Source organism: Gouania willdenowi, chromosome 8, assembly GCF_900634775.1.
Source record: "Gouania willdenowi chromosome 8, fGouWil2.1, whole genome shotgun sequence".
Classification (NCBI taxonomy): Eukaryota; Metazoa; Chordata; class Actinopteri; order Blenniiformes; family Gobiesocidae; genus Gouania; species Gouania willdenowi.
In genome coordinates, this window is record NC_041051.1 from 8,477,407 (window position 1) to 8,493,107 (window position 15,701).

At 37.3% G+C, this 15,701-nt stretch overlaps 1 protein-coding gene across 1 annotated transcript in view; it reads right to left on the reverse strand.

Annotated features, from left to right (window-relative positions):
- Positions 1-15,701, reverse strand: part of LOC114468623 (voltage-dependent T-type calcium channel subunit alpha-1I-like) — a 189,142-nt gene that overhangs the window by 65,122 nt on the left and 108,319 nt on the right. Inside the window, exons 8-14 of the mRNA XM_028455624.1 lie at positions 13,968-14,119; positions 13,030-13,215; positions 9,182-9,299; positions 8,922-9,077; positions 6,420-6,501; positions 4,100-4,254; positions 621-1,328 (exon numbers count right to left, since the gene is read on the reverse strand). Coding sequence (XP_028311425.1) covers positions 621-1,328; positions 4,100-4,254; positions 6,420-6,501; positions 8,922-9,077; positions 9,182-9,299; positions 13,030-13,215; positions 13,968-14,119 — 1,557 coding nt within the window. The remainder of the gene's footprint in view (positions 1-620; positions 1,329-4,099; positions 4,255-6,419; positions 6,502-8,921; positions 9,078-9,181; positions 9,300-13,029; positions 13,216-13,967; positions 14,120-15,701) is intronic.

Consider the following 15,701-nt stretch of genomic DNA (forward strand, 5'->3'; position numbering starts at 1 on the left):
ATCTATTGTCCAATTTGTTTCTCATCTCTTTGTTACCTTGTTAGGCTTCATTTTAATGTTTTTGGTGTGGGTGTATGAGCCTTTTTTCTGTCAGTGTACCTCTCAATTTATTTTTTTTAAATGCTATTGATTCTTAAGAGAACTGACAGTAAACTTGATATGAAACATGTTTTAATAATTGTTAACTACATAATGTGTAAACCACAGAACTATATTGTAGTTGTTGTTGTAACCACTCTGATACCCCCCAATCATATTCCTTCATTTTTCATTTGCACATTGTTCTTTTTTTAATGCTGTTGTTGTTGTTTTTGTTTTTTGTTTTAAATGTTATTTTATTTTTAACTTTTTTTTTCTAATTTATGTCCGTCCCTCAGCTGTATATTTGCACTAATATCCTATGTTGATATTTATTTTTGTTCTTACTGCTTATTTTTGCTATTTTATGGTGTTGCTGCAACGTGTGAATTATGAGGATCAATAAAGGTTTGTTCTATTCTACTCTATTCTATTCTAATATAACAAAGAAAACCTATGCTTACTTTATTCATAAACCCCTGCATAAACTAACTATAGTTCCTCCCACACCTGGTTGTTTATTCATGATAAAAACAACCTACGTATTCAATGTCATCATCCAGGTCTTCCTGGTCCTTGGTGCGTGCGTTAACCTGAGGGTAGACTTCAGTGATCAGATGCCTTTGGGCGGTTGTGCCTTCTCTCTTCTCACCCTGCTGTAGAGGGGGAAGTTGGAGAAGCTGTGATAATGGAGTCTTCCCATTGCAGTCCTGGTGAATCCCCACAAAGTCACCGCCTCCACTGATTACCATCCCTCCAGAAAAGCTTTTTTTGCGGTAATGATTGTAGAGAGTCACAGGAGGAGGCAGCAGGTGGTTTGGTGGCAGAGGAGGTGCGGGGACTTGAAGAAAAGGTGGAAGCTCTAACGATAAAGCTCTCCGATCCCTCCTGGCTGCAAAGTACCCTGGCAGCATGGGGGCGGGAAGGTGTAGCGAGTGAGTATTAACGGGAGGTGGTGAGAGAAGAGCCTCCTCTTCATCGGCCTGGAGCTGGTGGAGGTGGAGGTGATGGCGTGGGGACGAGGAGGCCCGGGGACCTCGGATACGGAGGCTTCCTCCGACCATGCCCCCCAGACTGCCCAGGCCGTGGCCGTAGAAGGGTCTCACAGTGGTGCTGAAGGTTGGACTGGCGGTGGGAGATGAGGCGGAGCAGGGCGGGCCCCCACCCAGGCTGTTCCAGCTGGAGCGACGGGCCCACAAAGTGTGAGGCTGTGGAGGACTTGGACGCCCCCAGTTGTGGTAACTGTGGTACTGAATCAGAGTAAAACAACAAAAGCTTTGTTTATTTTCATGATTTCAATGACTTAATATTACAATATTAATTATCCGATATTTGGTCTTGTTTCACTCAGTAAAAAATACTTCCCAACAGTCTATTAATAATGTGTAGCTGAATACCATTAAACTGTTCTTTACTAGTTGTGTAACTTTACATCAAATTTTTTTTTTCAGCATAAATGGTATTAATTTACCAAAGAGTGGCTCAAACACATGAATAGTATCTTTTATTGACATTATCTCGTAAAAGCGAATGTTATTTTTTGTTTTGCACCCACTATGCCAGTATTTTCCAACCTTAGAGTCGTGAGCCATGTGGGATGGACTAAAATGTCTAGTAATTGGTAAAAAAAAAGTGCCCCTGCAGGAGGCTTGGTGGGCAGAGATGCCAAGCAGGAAAACCATCACCTCTACATCATAAAGGTTTTGTTTTAAAATATATATATATATATATATATATATATATATATTGTTAGTTATTGTCATTATTAAATTATTCTGTACCACACACAATCTCAAACAAAAATATTCCAAAAGTTCTCAAATAATCTAGTACAAATAAAATCCAGCATAAAAATATTGAGAATAATTGTGTCTGGGGATACCAGAAATTTTTGATATAAAAATGGAGTCACAACCCAAAAAAGGTTGGGAACCACTGCACTATGCAAGAATCATTGCTTCAATGCCTCATGAAAATGCCGTAACTTATCCCAGGGTATTGAATGAAATACTACTTTACGTCTATAGGTGGCAGTATGTAGCATGATAAGGCTGTAATGTGTTTTAAATTGTTAGATGGTTCACCACAGGAGATTTCACAATGAACTAGGTGAGTCATCGTTTACTAAAAGCAGTGTTGGCCATTACTTTTAACAGTAACTAGTACTCTAACACAACATTTTTTTAAGGAATAAACTCAGTTACCGTTACAATATAGTGCGTTTGTCCGTTACTTTACTAGCTGCAGTGTACTTCCTGTTTACAGTGGCGCTACATATTTTTGCGGGATGGCGTGCAAATCACGGTAAAACAGAAGAAGAAAAAGCATTGTCGGCCTGTTTCTGTTTACTATAACATGCGCTAATCATCACCAGTCAATGCGAGAGCAGGATGAGCCTCTCAAAGTGGAAATACGGCCATCATTTTACCAATCTGTCTCCAAAAGATACATGCATCAGTGAAACTCTAAGCTAACGCTGCGTTGGTGGACGTGAGGGAAGCCTCTGCACCGAAACAACAACAACGAACATTAACAACAGCGGCTCGATTGTAACCGGACTGTTAGCCAGGTACAGATCAGCAAAGCTATTGCATGGTATGATGTTAAAAATATGCAGCCTGTCGCTACTGTGGAGTCACTGCTTTCAGCAGCTCATTACCCTGATATCATGTCCTATGCATTATATTGTGTAGCTCAGAAAAATGCTGTGATTTTTTTTCCATAATTATTTTTATAAGCATATACAACAGCAAAATCTGCACTTGGAATACGCACAACTTACTTTACATATGTTAAGGTGCAACTCTTCAGCTGTTTTGTGCTTTACATGCACATAATTTATGGTTGTTTTATAGCAGTTTTTGTAAATCAGAGTTGGTAAATGTTAATTCAGATTGCTGAAGATTTTGTGTGTTTATGTTGTACATTGTTGCTAGTTTTTGTACTTAAGCTGTAAGGTAACATTCTAAGGGCTAAACACAACTGTTTTTATGATGCTGAAGCCACTTTATTTATTGATCTTTGACTCTGAATAATATTCAGGTTGTTTTGTATTTACTTCTGAATTCCTTGTAACATTTTCAGCTTCTGCTGGTCTCAGGTAAATAAACTGGCATTGAAAAAAATACTTATGTTGAGCAGAGTTTAGTACTGTTAATGAGAATGATTAGAAACTGTAGGGTTGGGTACAATAACATTTCATTTATCAGAGGCTTTTTATCCAAGCAGTAGGAGTAGGAGCAGTAGGGGTAGGAGGGATTCAAACCACTGACCCTCTGATTACAAGCCAGCTTCCTTAACCACTATTCCTCCACCACACAGTTGGTTATTTTCTGATAAAGCACTGATATGAAGCTGTACGGATACAAATGATCAAAAAAATAATACATTCTTTAATTCTAAGTAACTTAAAAGTTACTTTTTCTAGTAACGCATTAGTTTTTGATGTAAGTAATCAAAATAGTTACTCAGTTACAACACTGACTAAAAGTGATGAAATACTGGATATTTGGATGGTTAAAAATTCTGAACAAAATCTGGAACACTTTACTTGAAGTTTTATACATAAGGCTGTCATTATCTGGCATTAGCATCAATAAGGTGTCATGAAGTCTCTCATTAAGTGTTTTATGCTAAATGATGACACCTTTGGAGCTATGTTGGCATTTATTGGGTTAGGTGGAAAGATCTAGTGGGATTAGGTAGGGTTAAGGGTTAGGGTAAAGAACGTTAAAATATCAGCCTTTATGTAAAAAACTTTTGAGTAACTACTGTTAGCCAAAATGTTTGAAATAATGTTTGATATAAAATCAATATTCACTGTGGTAAATATTGGTGCGTAACTGCAGCATCATGTAGTGACAACAATAAATTAAAAGAGATAAGCCTTTACTGTCGAGTTAAACATGCTCTGTTGAAATTTTGACAAACTTTCCTTGCTTTAAGAGATGATTAAATCTGGCCTTATGCTGCATTAGAGAGTCATTTAGCTAAAAGTTTAAGTACATCTCTTTGGACTTACTGCAGCCTTTTGCTCCAGATTGGCCCTACCAAGAGAAATTACACTGTTTTTTCTTGAGCCGAGAGGAAAGGTCAGTCTCTCCCCAGGAAACAAACCAGGAGACAATTGGGACATGTCCAGGTGTCCGTTAGGGGTCAGTGTACATAGCTTTGGGTCTACAGAAAAGATAAAGAAGAAACATGGAGAGAAGAAGATGATAAATGTGTGCAAGATATCACTTTCATTGGCCTTTCTTCCATCGCTGCATTGAAAGTACAAGACAATCCATCAATTTAGAGCATAAATGTCCTCAAATGTTGTTATAGTGACCAGCAGACAGAGGAGAGGCTTTAATTGACAGTAAATAGCTTTACGTAAACCTAGGAGGAGCTCATAATGGTGAAATAAAGCAATCCACTTGTGGTTTGTCTGGTCACTTTGATGGAAAAAAACCTCAACAGACACAGGGATCACAAAGCTACATTTAGTTCTGTGGAAAACTGTGACCAAACTTCATCATGATCGTTCACCATTTAGTGCTCTATCCTAATCAAAAACCACAAGATGCTTCGCTTGGTTCTTGGTGAGGCAATTACAGCACCTCGGGAGAGTGGTGGAGACCGAGGATCATGCATTATTTAAGGTTTTTTCAACATGGGCATCTGAGAAAAGGATGCTTGGTGAAGTTGATTGGGGATCATATATATATATATATATATATATATATATATATATATTTTTTTTTTTTTTTTTTTATTTATTTATTTTTTTGTTTTATTTTTTTTTTTTTTTTTTTTTTTAAAGCTCTAACCTCGCCTCCAGCAGTGTTGTTGCTTAAATAGAACAACTGAATGATAAAAATGTATTATGTACACCTGCTACTTATTATTTTAAATGGTTTTCACGTTTGTAAATGTGACAAATATTACATATGAATAATGTTTTAAGTAACTTGCAATATAAACAAATTGAAAACAAAAAATGTATAACTAAATAAAACAGAATATTTGTATTTCTTGAAGAACTAACATTGAGCTAACATTAGCATTAGCATAGTTTTTACATTAGCATTATTTAGCATTAACCTTACTATAAACTAGCATTTTTACCCAATCATTAGATAGCATTAGCTAACATTAGCATTAATATTTGATAGCATTAGCATTAGCCTAGCATTTACATTAGCATTAACTAGCATTAACCTTACTATAAACTAGCATTTTTACACTATCATTAGATATCATTAGCTAACATTAGCATTAACATTTGATAGCATTAGCATTAACCTACTATTAACTTAGCATTGGCATTAACTTAGCATTGGCATTAACCTAGCATTAGCCTAGCACTAGCATTAACCTAACATTAGCATCAACCTAGAATTAGGATTAGCCTAGAGTTAGCATTAGCCTAACATTAACCTGGCAATATCATTAGCTAGCACTAGTTTAATGGTTAAAATCCTTTAAAGAATGGCTGAGCAGCTGAAGTTCAAAGTTGAAGCTGTTAAATCTTAAAACGTTGAAATTTTCAATCAAAATTTATATGGAAATTGATAAAAGTTACAAATCACCAACATGCAAGCACCCCTGTGCTGAATTTTTGACTCTTAATTGTCAAAATCGGTCAAACGCTGAAGGGGTTGGTAATGAACCTAAATTCTGTGACAGAAGAAAAAAAATGGATACGATACAAATAACAAAGACAATATGAAAAAATTATCCAATCGCCCTTAATGTAACTTAATTATTTAATTGTAATCTTAAAGTACCATTCAATGTTCATCCTTTCATGGGGAAGATGGACTGTTTTCTTTAACAACTAATCAAGCATAATCTGTCTAGTTTAAAAAGATACAGAACCGATCACATGAATGCACTTTAGACAACAGGTCTAAAACAAAATGAAAACGTTTTGTTCATAATTTTTGTCAGAAACGGCTTTGGAGTCATTTTTACCAAAGTTGAGCTTTTAACTACACATAATATTCTTTAATCAATTGGCTTTGCAATTTTGTTGATTTCAGCCAATCAGTGTAAGCGTATCATGTTCTCCTCACGTCAGGCTAACTCTTAGTATATCTGCTCCCATAGACAGCTACGCTACGATTGGAACCATTGGCTTCCTTTAAACTTGAGGTATGCTAATGTCACACTCCCTTGAGTAATGACTACTTTACATCATTACTTTACTATTACATGTAGTAGTCCATGAGTTGAGCTGTATTTGTATTTGGGGTTCTACATTCCTTTAAAGTTGTTACATGTTGTAATTCAGACTTAATCTAAAACATGTATTTAAAAAAAGAAAAACACAAACAAAGGTTTGCTTTCAGTTGTACCTGAGGAGTGCTGGGAGTCCTTCGGTTTCTCAGTTTCTTCATAATTGCTGTCGTCATCAGAGTATGAGCGATTAGCATCACCCTGTGTTGATTAGGATGACAGAAAATGAGTTAGTGATTATTAAACAGACAGAACTAAACAACATTGTTCAAATGTTTTACCGCAGGGATTTAGAAGTATTGCACAAAATGTCTTATGAAGTCAGTGAAAATGAATTTCAGGTAAACTATGGTGTGGGTGAGGATATTATCTGGCAGCAGCCTGTAAATCAGACAGGTAGCTTTTCAACCCTATTTTTTTCCAGAAAGTTTACTCTCATTTGAAGGTTTACAAAGGCGCTCTACTTTTGAATTTGACTGTGTCTTAATGTATAAATAGTGTAATAGTAACTTGTACAGTGCCGGTCGGAGGTATGTATTCATATTGACATTAAGAGTTCCACAGTGTGGATGGGGAATTGAATGGGCTATATATATCTATATCTTTTCTTTTGATAGCCAGAACACCAACAATTAACCAAATTACTCAAAAATTGTGAATGCACACACCCGTGGTATGCGCAAGCCATTTACAAAGCTTCAGGTTGGTCAGACACTGCGTCGGGGAGATATTCGCTCCACGGACACACACACAGACCTTTCTTGCATTATAGATAGATGCCTGTTTCTAGTGTTGGTGCTGCTGTTTTTTCAACGTTAACAACCCAACGACTCGTTTGGCCATGCAGCCCAGGTGTGCTTCGTTTGAAATGAGGAACAACTGGACTGCATATAGAAGCTCTCCTTAACCATGGTGTATTTGTTTAGCTGTTGTTTTCTGATTCTGATCATTTCAATACGCCTGGGATTAAAAAAATATCACAGGAGAGGGAGTGCTGTTGTGCTGAAATATTACTACTGGTGGGATTCACTCGTAGGCACAAGGCCTAAGACCGAGTGCCGTATATAATCACAACAGCACAACCTTGAGTGTGATATTGCTTTCATACAACAGTTTTACAAGTGCATTTTATTAGTTAACAGTAAAAAATGACAAGAGAATATTTGTTTGTTCATTTAATATATTGGCTCCACCAAAACAAAAACAGTTCCACAAGTGGAGAGCACTTTGGCTACATTCATACTGCAGGCAAATGCAACCAAAATCCATTACACACAGTCTAAACAGCACAATTCCAATTTTTTCAAAATTGACTCAGGTCATATGTGGTTTATATGTGGTCCTAAAGCCAGTACTTATCCAATTTTTGCAATGTGACTGCAGTCTGGACAGCCGAGGCGCTTTGTATCTGACTCCTACGTCATCACCATGTGAAAACATCATGAATCTAATAATTAATTGTTCCCTTTATCAGTCGAAAATTCAAAATGAACTCTGCATCATTGAAGCCTCTAACACACCTATCCCACCACTGTTGACTGCGACTCCGCAGCCAAACCGTCTGTTGTAAACATGAATCCATCCTTATCTCCTTGTATTATTCAATGTTTAATTCAGGCGATCAGTCTTGAAGCACTCACCAGGCATTTGAGTTCTGGGGGGCTGAGCGTGGCAGAACAAACACGCACAGAGTAACAATCGAAGAACGGACGTACGACCAAAGCCTGATAGCTAAGCCATCTCCCTAAACGGAGCCGGAAGAGGAAAATAGCGTGTAGTACGGTTCAGACTTACGGTTTTAAAGCCTCTTCTTGTTGTGGTTTCAATGATATATCCAGGGCTTTTAAAACAGAGCAGAGCAGCAGCACCAAACGTCCTCTTCGTGGTGGGCGCCATGTTTGTTTTGACACTGCTTGGCGCAGGAGATATGACGTTTCTGTACGGCTCTGATTGGCTCGGTTTCTTTCTGTCCGAGGACGTGAGTACAAACGGCCGCATTACTATACCCACTTTCTTACAAAAGGTAAGGAAGTGGGTGTGGCTTATTGCCAGGCTACACTGCAAACAGCTAGAGCGATAAACCTGGCTCTTATGAAGTGGTTAGGTTAGGTAAGGTTATTAAGTGCTGACTTCTGTTGGAAAGAACATTTATCAGTGCGACACACAGTCCTAGAATGGACGCCTCCAAATTTACTTCCGTAAACACTGTTGGGTCATGGGTCAGCTTAGGACCTCTTCTGCTCATGCGGGTCACTTCAGGGTCACATTCCGTTCATCCTCCAAACTGATTGAAGATGCATTGAATATGTAATATGAACTATCACGAAAATCAGACTTAAAAAAAATAAATCTGCATTGTTCACAAATGCAGCGTAAATGCAGTAACAGTGTACTGCGGTGTTTAGCCCAAGATGTAACAGTAATTAACGGTATTTAGATCAGCTGTGCAGCGAAATGATGAGATCCGTAAGACGTCCCGGTGCTGTTGTTGGTCTATATCAGCATTCTTGGAATGTCTGTCGTTCAATGAAATCAACTGGTTGAGACTAACTGTTGTATAATATTATTTAGTTTTGCTTCTGAAGGTGTAATATTATATCCAAGTGAGACGTGTTTCTTACCTCAGCTTGAAATCCCTCCACCAAGATGGCAACTAACAAATTAAAGAGCACATAGTTTCCAAATGTCATGAGCGCGACAAAGTAGAGAGCTGCAAAGGGAGAGGTGGAGGCCATGCCGTTATACAACACCATGTTCCAGTCCTCCTGAGTCAGAATCTACATCAATGTCAAGACAACATACAAACACAGAATATATTAGCACGGCATTAACACATTTATCTAAAGTGGCAAAACAAAGTGTGGCATCAAACTGTTGTCACCTGAAACACAGTGACAATGGCCCAAAGCAGAGAGTCGAAGTTCTTCCTGTCAGGCACCGTGTCTCCCGCCTCAGTCTTCAGACTGAATTTACAACCAAATATGTGCATCCCCAAGATACTGCAAGCAAGAAAGTTACACGTTGAAAATCAAAAACAGCAAGCAAACCGCTGTAGGCAATAAATGTGTTACATTCTTGCAATATGTGTACTTGTAATAAATATTATAAAACAGATAAAGCAACTTGTAATACGTTTATGTTTTCTGTATGAGTATATATTTTTCCCCAGGCAATTACCAAGGGTTTGTGTGAACTGCCTGAAAGTGACACGGGATGGTAAAAAAAGGCTGAATACACCTGGTCAGGATAGCATTAGCTGGCTAAGAAATTTAACCGCCATCTGTCTTGGCACTTATTGCTTGATTGCTGTGCTGAAGAAGCTTGGCAGGTGTGCGCACACACACACACACACACACACACACACACACACGTGTGTATGATGTCAGGGCCATACGTACACGGGACAAGGAGCACAGTCAAAGGCTGAGAACATAAGAACTAAATGTTGTGCTGTGTGATTTTAGCAATTAAAAAAAAAAGGTCCTTGAGCTCAAGAGCCCGACTAGGGAATTCAGGCAAGATCCAAGCATCCCGATTTGTTCAGAATGGCGTTTTAGCAGAATGGTGGCACACCGTTTTATGTACACAGTCACTTTCTCCTCAACTTTTACTATTGTGTGTCATCTAATTTGGTATTTGTGTTACTAAAAGTGTAGAATAACTTTGTAATGACATTTCCATTCCTGCTCTCTTCATTTGAACGCCGCTCTGAGTCACTATAATTCATTGCTTCAATGATGCATGTATGATGTTTCTCTCTCTCCTTTAGCCTCAAGAAGCTAATATATTTCCCCAAAAGGCATTGTTGGTCCTTGAAAAATATAAAAACAAACATAAGATTGCTGTGGCCGGTCATGTTTTCCGAGATCACCGAATGAAACGAATTTACCTCGGAGGTCAAAATTGACCAACTGGATCTTTCCAGGCTGCCTGATGTTTTCCACCCAGGTGTGACCTGTTCTCAATCAAGCCTCCCTCACTTTTGAGCTGAATGTTTGGGCACTGAGTGATTGCTGGTTCATTGTGAATGTTACCCTATTTGTGTGCTGCTTTTTTGTTAGTTTAATTATTAAAGCTGATATCTGGAGTTTCTGAGAAAGCTATGTTCATGTATGATTCTTTTGAAATGCGAAAAAATACCCAACTAGTCTTTTACTGTGGTCTACTGTGGTTCAGGTGGTAGAGGGTCGTCTTCTGATCGAGAGGTTGGGGGTTCGATCCCAGTACCTGACTATGTGTCGAAGTGTCCTTGGGCAAGACACTGAACCCTAAGTTGCTCCCAGTGGTCGACTAGCGCCTTGCATGGCAGTCCTGTCCCACTGGTGTGTGAATGTGAGAGTGATTGGGTGAATGAGCTGATATGTAAAGCGCTTTGAGACTGCTTCAGTGTGGTGATAAAGCGCGATATAAAATCAAGTCCATTTACCATTTACCATTTACTGCTGGTGGTCATTCATATACATTCATGTATATAGGTCCCTCCTTCGTCCATAGACCCCTATACAAATGCAAGAAAGGCTTCGACTTCCTGGAGCGGGCCACTGTCAATCAAAGTGGATGCACGTGCACCGTCACAATAGCAAAAAGGTATCCCTAAGCAGCATAGCGTCATGGAGGAGTGCTCCGAAACTCCAGTTACCCATTCCATGATTGCCAACATATAAAGCTTCTACTAAAAAAGAAAAGAAAAGTCCGGGAACAAAGCTTGTGGATAAACGTCTTTGTGACCACAACAGAATTTATCTCGGAGCTGCTTTTAAAAGAATTCCAAACGGACCAGGATTTGGTGACATTTCTCATGGACAGGTAATTAATCAAAATGTATGGCACTCTAACAATAAATGTGTTGTTTATGTAGTTGTGCAGCTTTGTTTTTGTTTCGCTATGCGCGTGCAGAAATGTCGAGGCGTAGCTTCTGGTAGATTGGCAGAGGCAGGGGAGGAAGTAGAGCTGTTGTGGGCGGGACATTGAGATGTTCTCTCAGAAACTCCGGATAGCAGCTTTAAACATGGACTGGTTCTATGAACGCTACGCCTGCCTGCTGCCTCAATGTCTTCGGGTCATCCATCGCCACATTTCCAAGTCGTGACAACAACAAATAACTTTTGTTATATACAGCTCAGTTACCTGTGTCTCAGGTACAATATTTATTTAGTAATAATAGAATCTCCTCTACCAAAAAAGTATTGATCCACAAAATATAATGTATTTGTTTCAGAATTTGATACTTTTCAAATTCAAAACAGGTTTTTTCGGCAGAAATGTACTCCTAAACCATAACCCTCAGATAACCTTCAAAGTAACCTATTCATAAATTAGCAAACTGTACATTAATAATACTCTTATATTTTAATTGTGTTTACTACAACCTACTGTCGTTAGCTCAGATACGCTAATTAAGCTTTATCCTTTCAAACCCTTAGAACTGTCCAACAGAACACTGACTAAATTATTTTAAAAGTCCACGAATGAGTATCTTCTGTCTTCTACATTGTGTTAGTGTTTGTTTGAAATACCTCACACATGATGCAGTCTCCTCTGCTTTGCCAGACAGAACTTCTAACCAAATCCCATCAAATTGTAGCCTACACCAGTGGTTCCCAAACTTTTTGGGCTCAAGCACCCCTTTTTCTTATTTCTGAATCCAAGTACCTCCTTTAACCGACTACAACATTTTGCTTAGGAAATTATTTAAAAACAACAATAGAGCATAATGATTTAATGAACGAGTGATAACACACATTTTGAATAATCTCATTTTGTAAATAAATAGAAAAAAGTGCAGTGGTTCCAAACCATTTATGGATCGTGACCCCATTTTGATATCAAGAATTTCTGCCGACCCCAAATACATTATTTTCTAGAATTAGGTTTTGATCATGTTTGAGGTTAAATATTTATTTATTTTTACTGCATATAGTATATATATATATATATATATATATATATATAATTACAGTTGTTTAAGAAAAAAAAGAATATAAATTATAAAATTTCAAAAAATCTATTTGATTTTTTCAGACATTGCAGGCTGGTTGAAAAACACTGATTTAGTGGCTCCTGAATAGATTTATTTCTATAGTTTTTATAATTTCCAGTCATTTCACACCTGGAGTGGGACCAAGACTGACAATTAATCTGTTCATTTTCCACTCTCTCTCTCTCAAGTACCGCATCCTTAAGACAATCTAAGCCCAACCTGGCAACACATTTTCTGCAGTGGTTCACTCTCCTGCAGTGACGTGCCGTCAGGGTAGGCAAGGTAGGCAGTGCCTACCCAAGGGTGACTTCATATTTTGATTATTTGTTTTAACTATAATATAATTATAAATTATTTATTTTTCCATTTCCAATGGCCTACAGTAACTATAAGTTTGAAAGTGTCCGCATCTTGTGCATTTCATAGCCCAAATTACTAAAGAGTGCTATTTCCTGGAACAGCTGCACAGTCTCACTCCGCTGTAAGGCAGAGGGTGGCCACGCCCCCTCCCAACGGCACGTTGCTGCTCTGCCTATGTTCCCCTTGCATGTTTTTACGTGTTTGCGCATGCGCCGTCAGGTCCCCAAGATCACAACCATTTACATCCAAAGGCAGCGTAGAGAGCGTCTGCGATAAGGCTGTGCCGAAAGACTTTAAAAACCCTAATTTTGGATCTAATGATAACAGCCTTAACTAAAGGTACACTAAGCACATCTAAAAAACTCTCCATTTTAGTCCACGTGAATCACCTGAAGATGAAGATGAAGAGCATGAGCAGCATACAGAAGGTGGCCACATTGTCCATCGTCTTCATCAGCACCACCAGCTGTCGCCTGAGCGCAGGCATGAACCTCACCAGCTTGATGACACGCAACAATCTGAACGTCCTTAGTACCGACAGACCTCCATCTGCCTGGCCGATGATCTCACACACACTGGGTGTACAACACAAGGAGAGAATGAAACGTTACATTGTCAAACTTGAAAATCCCGGCTGTCAACATTTTCCACAGAAACTAAATCTACATCAAAGTATGACTTGTGCCTGATTTTAAACTGTATTTGTTCAATGAATCCCCTGAACGTGTCTTTTGTATTCACTTTCTGTTAGCATTTCTTATAATAGCGGGTCCTAAATCAGCTGTAAAATAAACTAAAACAAATATCTATCCTCTAATTTATTTCCTATATATTGGTTACCTTGTTACGCTTCCTAATAAAATAAATCAATTTATTTTATTGCAATAACAAAACATGCATTGCTGTCTCATAATGATTGCACTTCTTGTAGTGTTGACCTTTGACAGCATGTACAGACAAAAAAGTATACCCCTAGATTTCAATTTTTTCATATGGTAAAATGTGGGAAAGCTTGATATGAAACATATTCTAATAATTGTGAACTACACATTAGTAGAACTGTGACATGGTTCCCCAGTTTTGTGTTGAATTATATTTGCCAATTTTTATAGAATTTTCATGGCAATTACAATTACAGAGTAAATTATCTAAACTCAATTACAATTTCATTATGATTATAACAGCAACAGATTTTTAAAATTACAATTACAGCACAATTGTAATTAATTATCAATTACGCGATTCCAATTATAATTGACCCCAACCCTGACAGATACATAGATAAGCTTTAACTAAACTCTAATAATCCATTGTTTAGGTTCCAGACCTGATGATGACAATGATGCCATCAAAGATGTTGTACGGGTTCCTCAAGTATTCAAAGAAGCCAAAAGCAGTCAGTTTCAGAATCATCTCCAGGGTGAACATGCTGGTGAAGACAATGTTACAGATCTCCAGGACATTGGTCAGCTCCTCGGGCTGCACACAGTGATGAGAAGCAGGGTTATTTATTTGTTTGCACATGCAATTTATTAAAAAAAAAAAAAAAAAAAAAAATCAATCAAACATGTAAAACATACTGTAATTGTGCTGGTAGAGGTTAAGCAGACCACAGGGTCTTATAAAGCCACCTCAACAATTCCAATTACAACTAACCAATGTACATATACAAAGCAACAGATGAATACAGAATAATTCACTTTTCCCAAAATTAACAATATCTGCAAATGTATTTTTTAAAAAGGTCAGAGTGGATGTAGAATGCAGAGTCTGAGGTAAATCATTCCAAAGTGATGGGCCTCTACTGTATATTTCAAAGTCCATGAGTTCATTAAAGTTCTGCATTACGACAGATGAAAACCAATGCAATGCCTTGTTGAATAATTGTGAAAATTTGAAGAACATTTAAAGAAATTACAGAATACATTTGCTAACTCAGTGGGCAAGTGCACATACCTACTGTACATGAATAAACAATTTCTGTAAATGTTAACATTAAAAGTGGAATCTTTTCAAAACATTTCCAAACAATATAACATACCAAGAAACCAATTTTACAAATATCTACAAGTCAGAAGTTATTTGAATAGTAAATTAAGAAAGATTAAATATGACCTAAATCCCCTGATAACTAATATCGCAAATAATTGTAATACGAAAGCTAAAAAATGCTATGAGTCAGTTATGCTAAATTTTCATTGCAACAAAAAGAGAGAATAGCAATCACAGTTAAGGTAAAATGGGAAGAAAAGTTTCATACACAAATAACTTAAAATGAGTGGGAACTGATTTGTGCTGGAGTCCATAAAACCATGGGTTCCTTATTCTGGAGATAATTCGCTTGGAAAATAATTATGAGATAATTGTTGACTCCAGAACGTGTGAGTAAATGTAAAGGGCCAAACTGCAAATGTTGGAGGAATTATGGAAAGGAAAATGCTAATTATTCACATTTATTCTATATCTGTAAAATAATACAGCCTTACTAATTGTTGAAGCAACACTGGGAAAAAAAATTGATTTAAAATCAGAAAGCATTATATTAGGAAAAATCCCAATTAATATAGATTCAGATGAAAAGTATATTTTTAAAAAGCGTTTGTTTCTTCTGTATTTTTGTATATTAATTATGGTGTGTTGTTTGTATTTGTTCTGAAAGATTCTAAAGTGAAAAAATAAAGTAATAATAATAATAATAATAATAAAAATGGAACATAGAATCATCATACAAGAGAAATTTACATGTGGATTTATGTTCTTACAAACATACTCAGAGTGAGTTTTGCAAGTGAGTTTTTGGTCAACAATGACTCCTAAAAAATTGTTTTTATCTACTATAATAATCTTGACTCCATCATTTAGCATATTCCCATTATTTTGACTGAGGCAAAGGTTTTTTGTGCTAAAAATCATTAAGTTAGTTTCATGAATATTAAGAGAAACCTTGTTATGTTTACCCACTCATATACAATATTAGATAATTCATCATTTGCTTCTCTTATCAAACTGTCTGATTTTTCATGAAATAATAAAAGACATGCGTCATCGGCAAACATAAGAA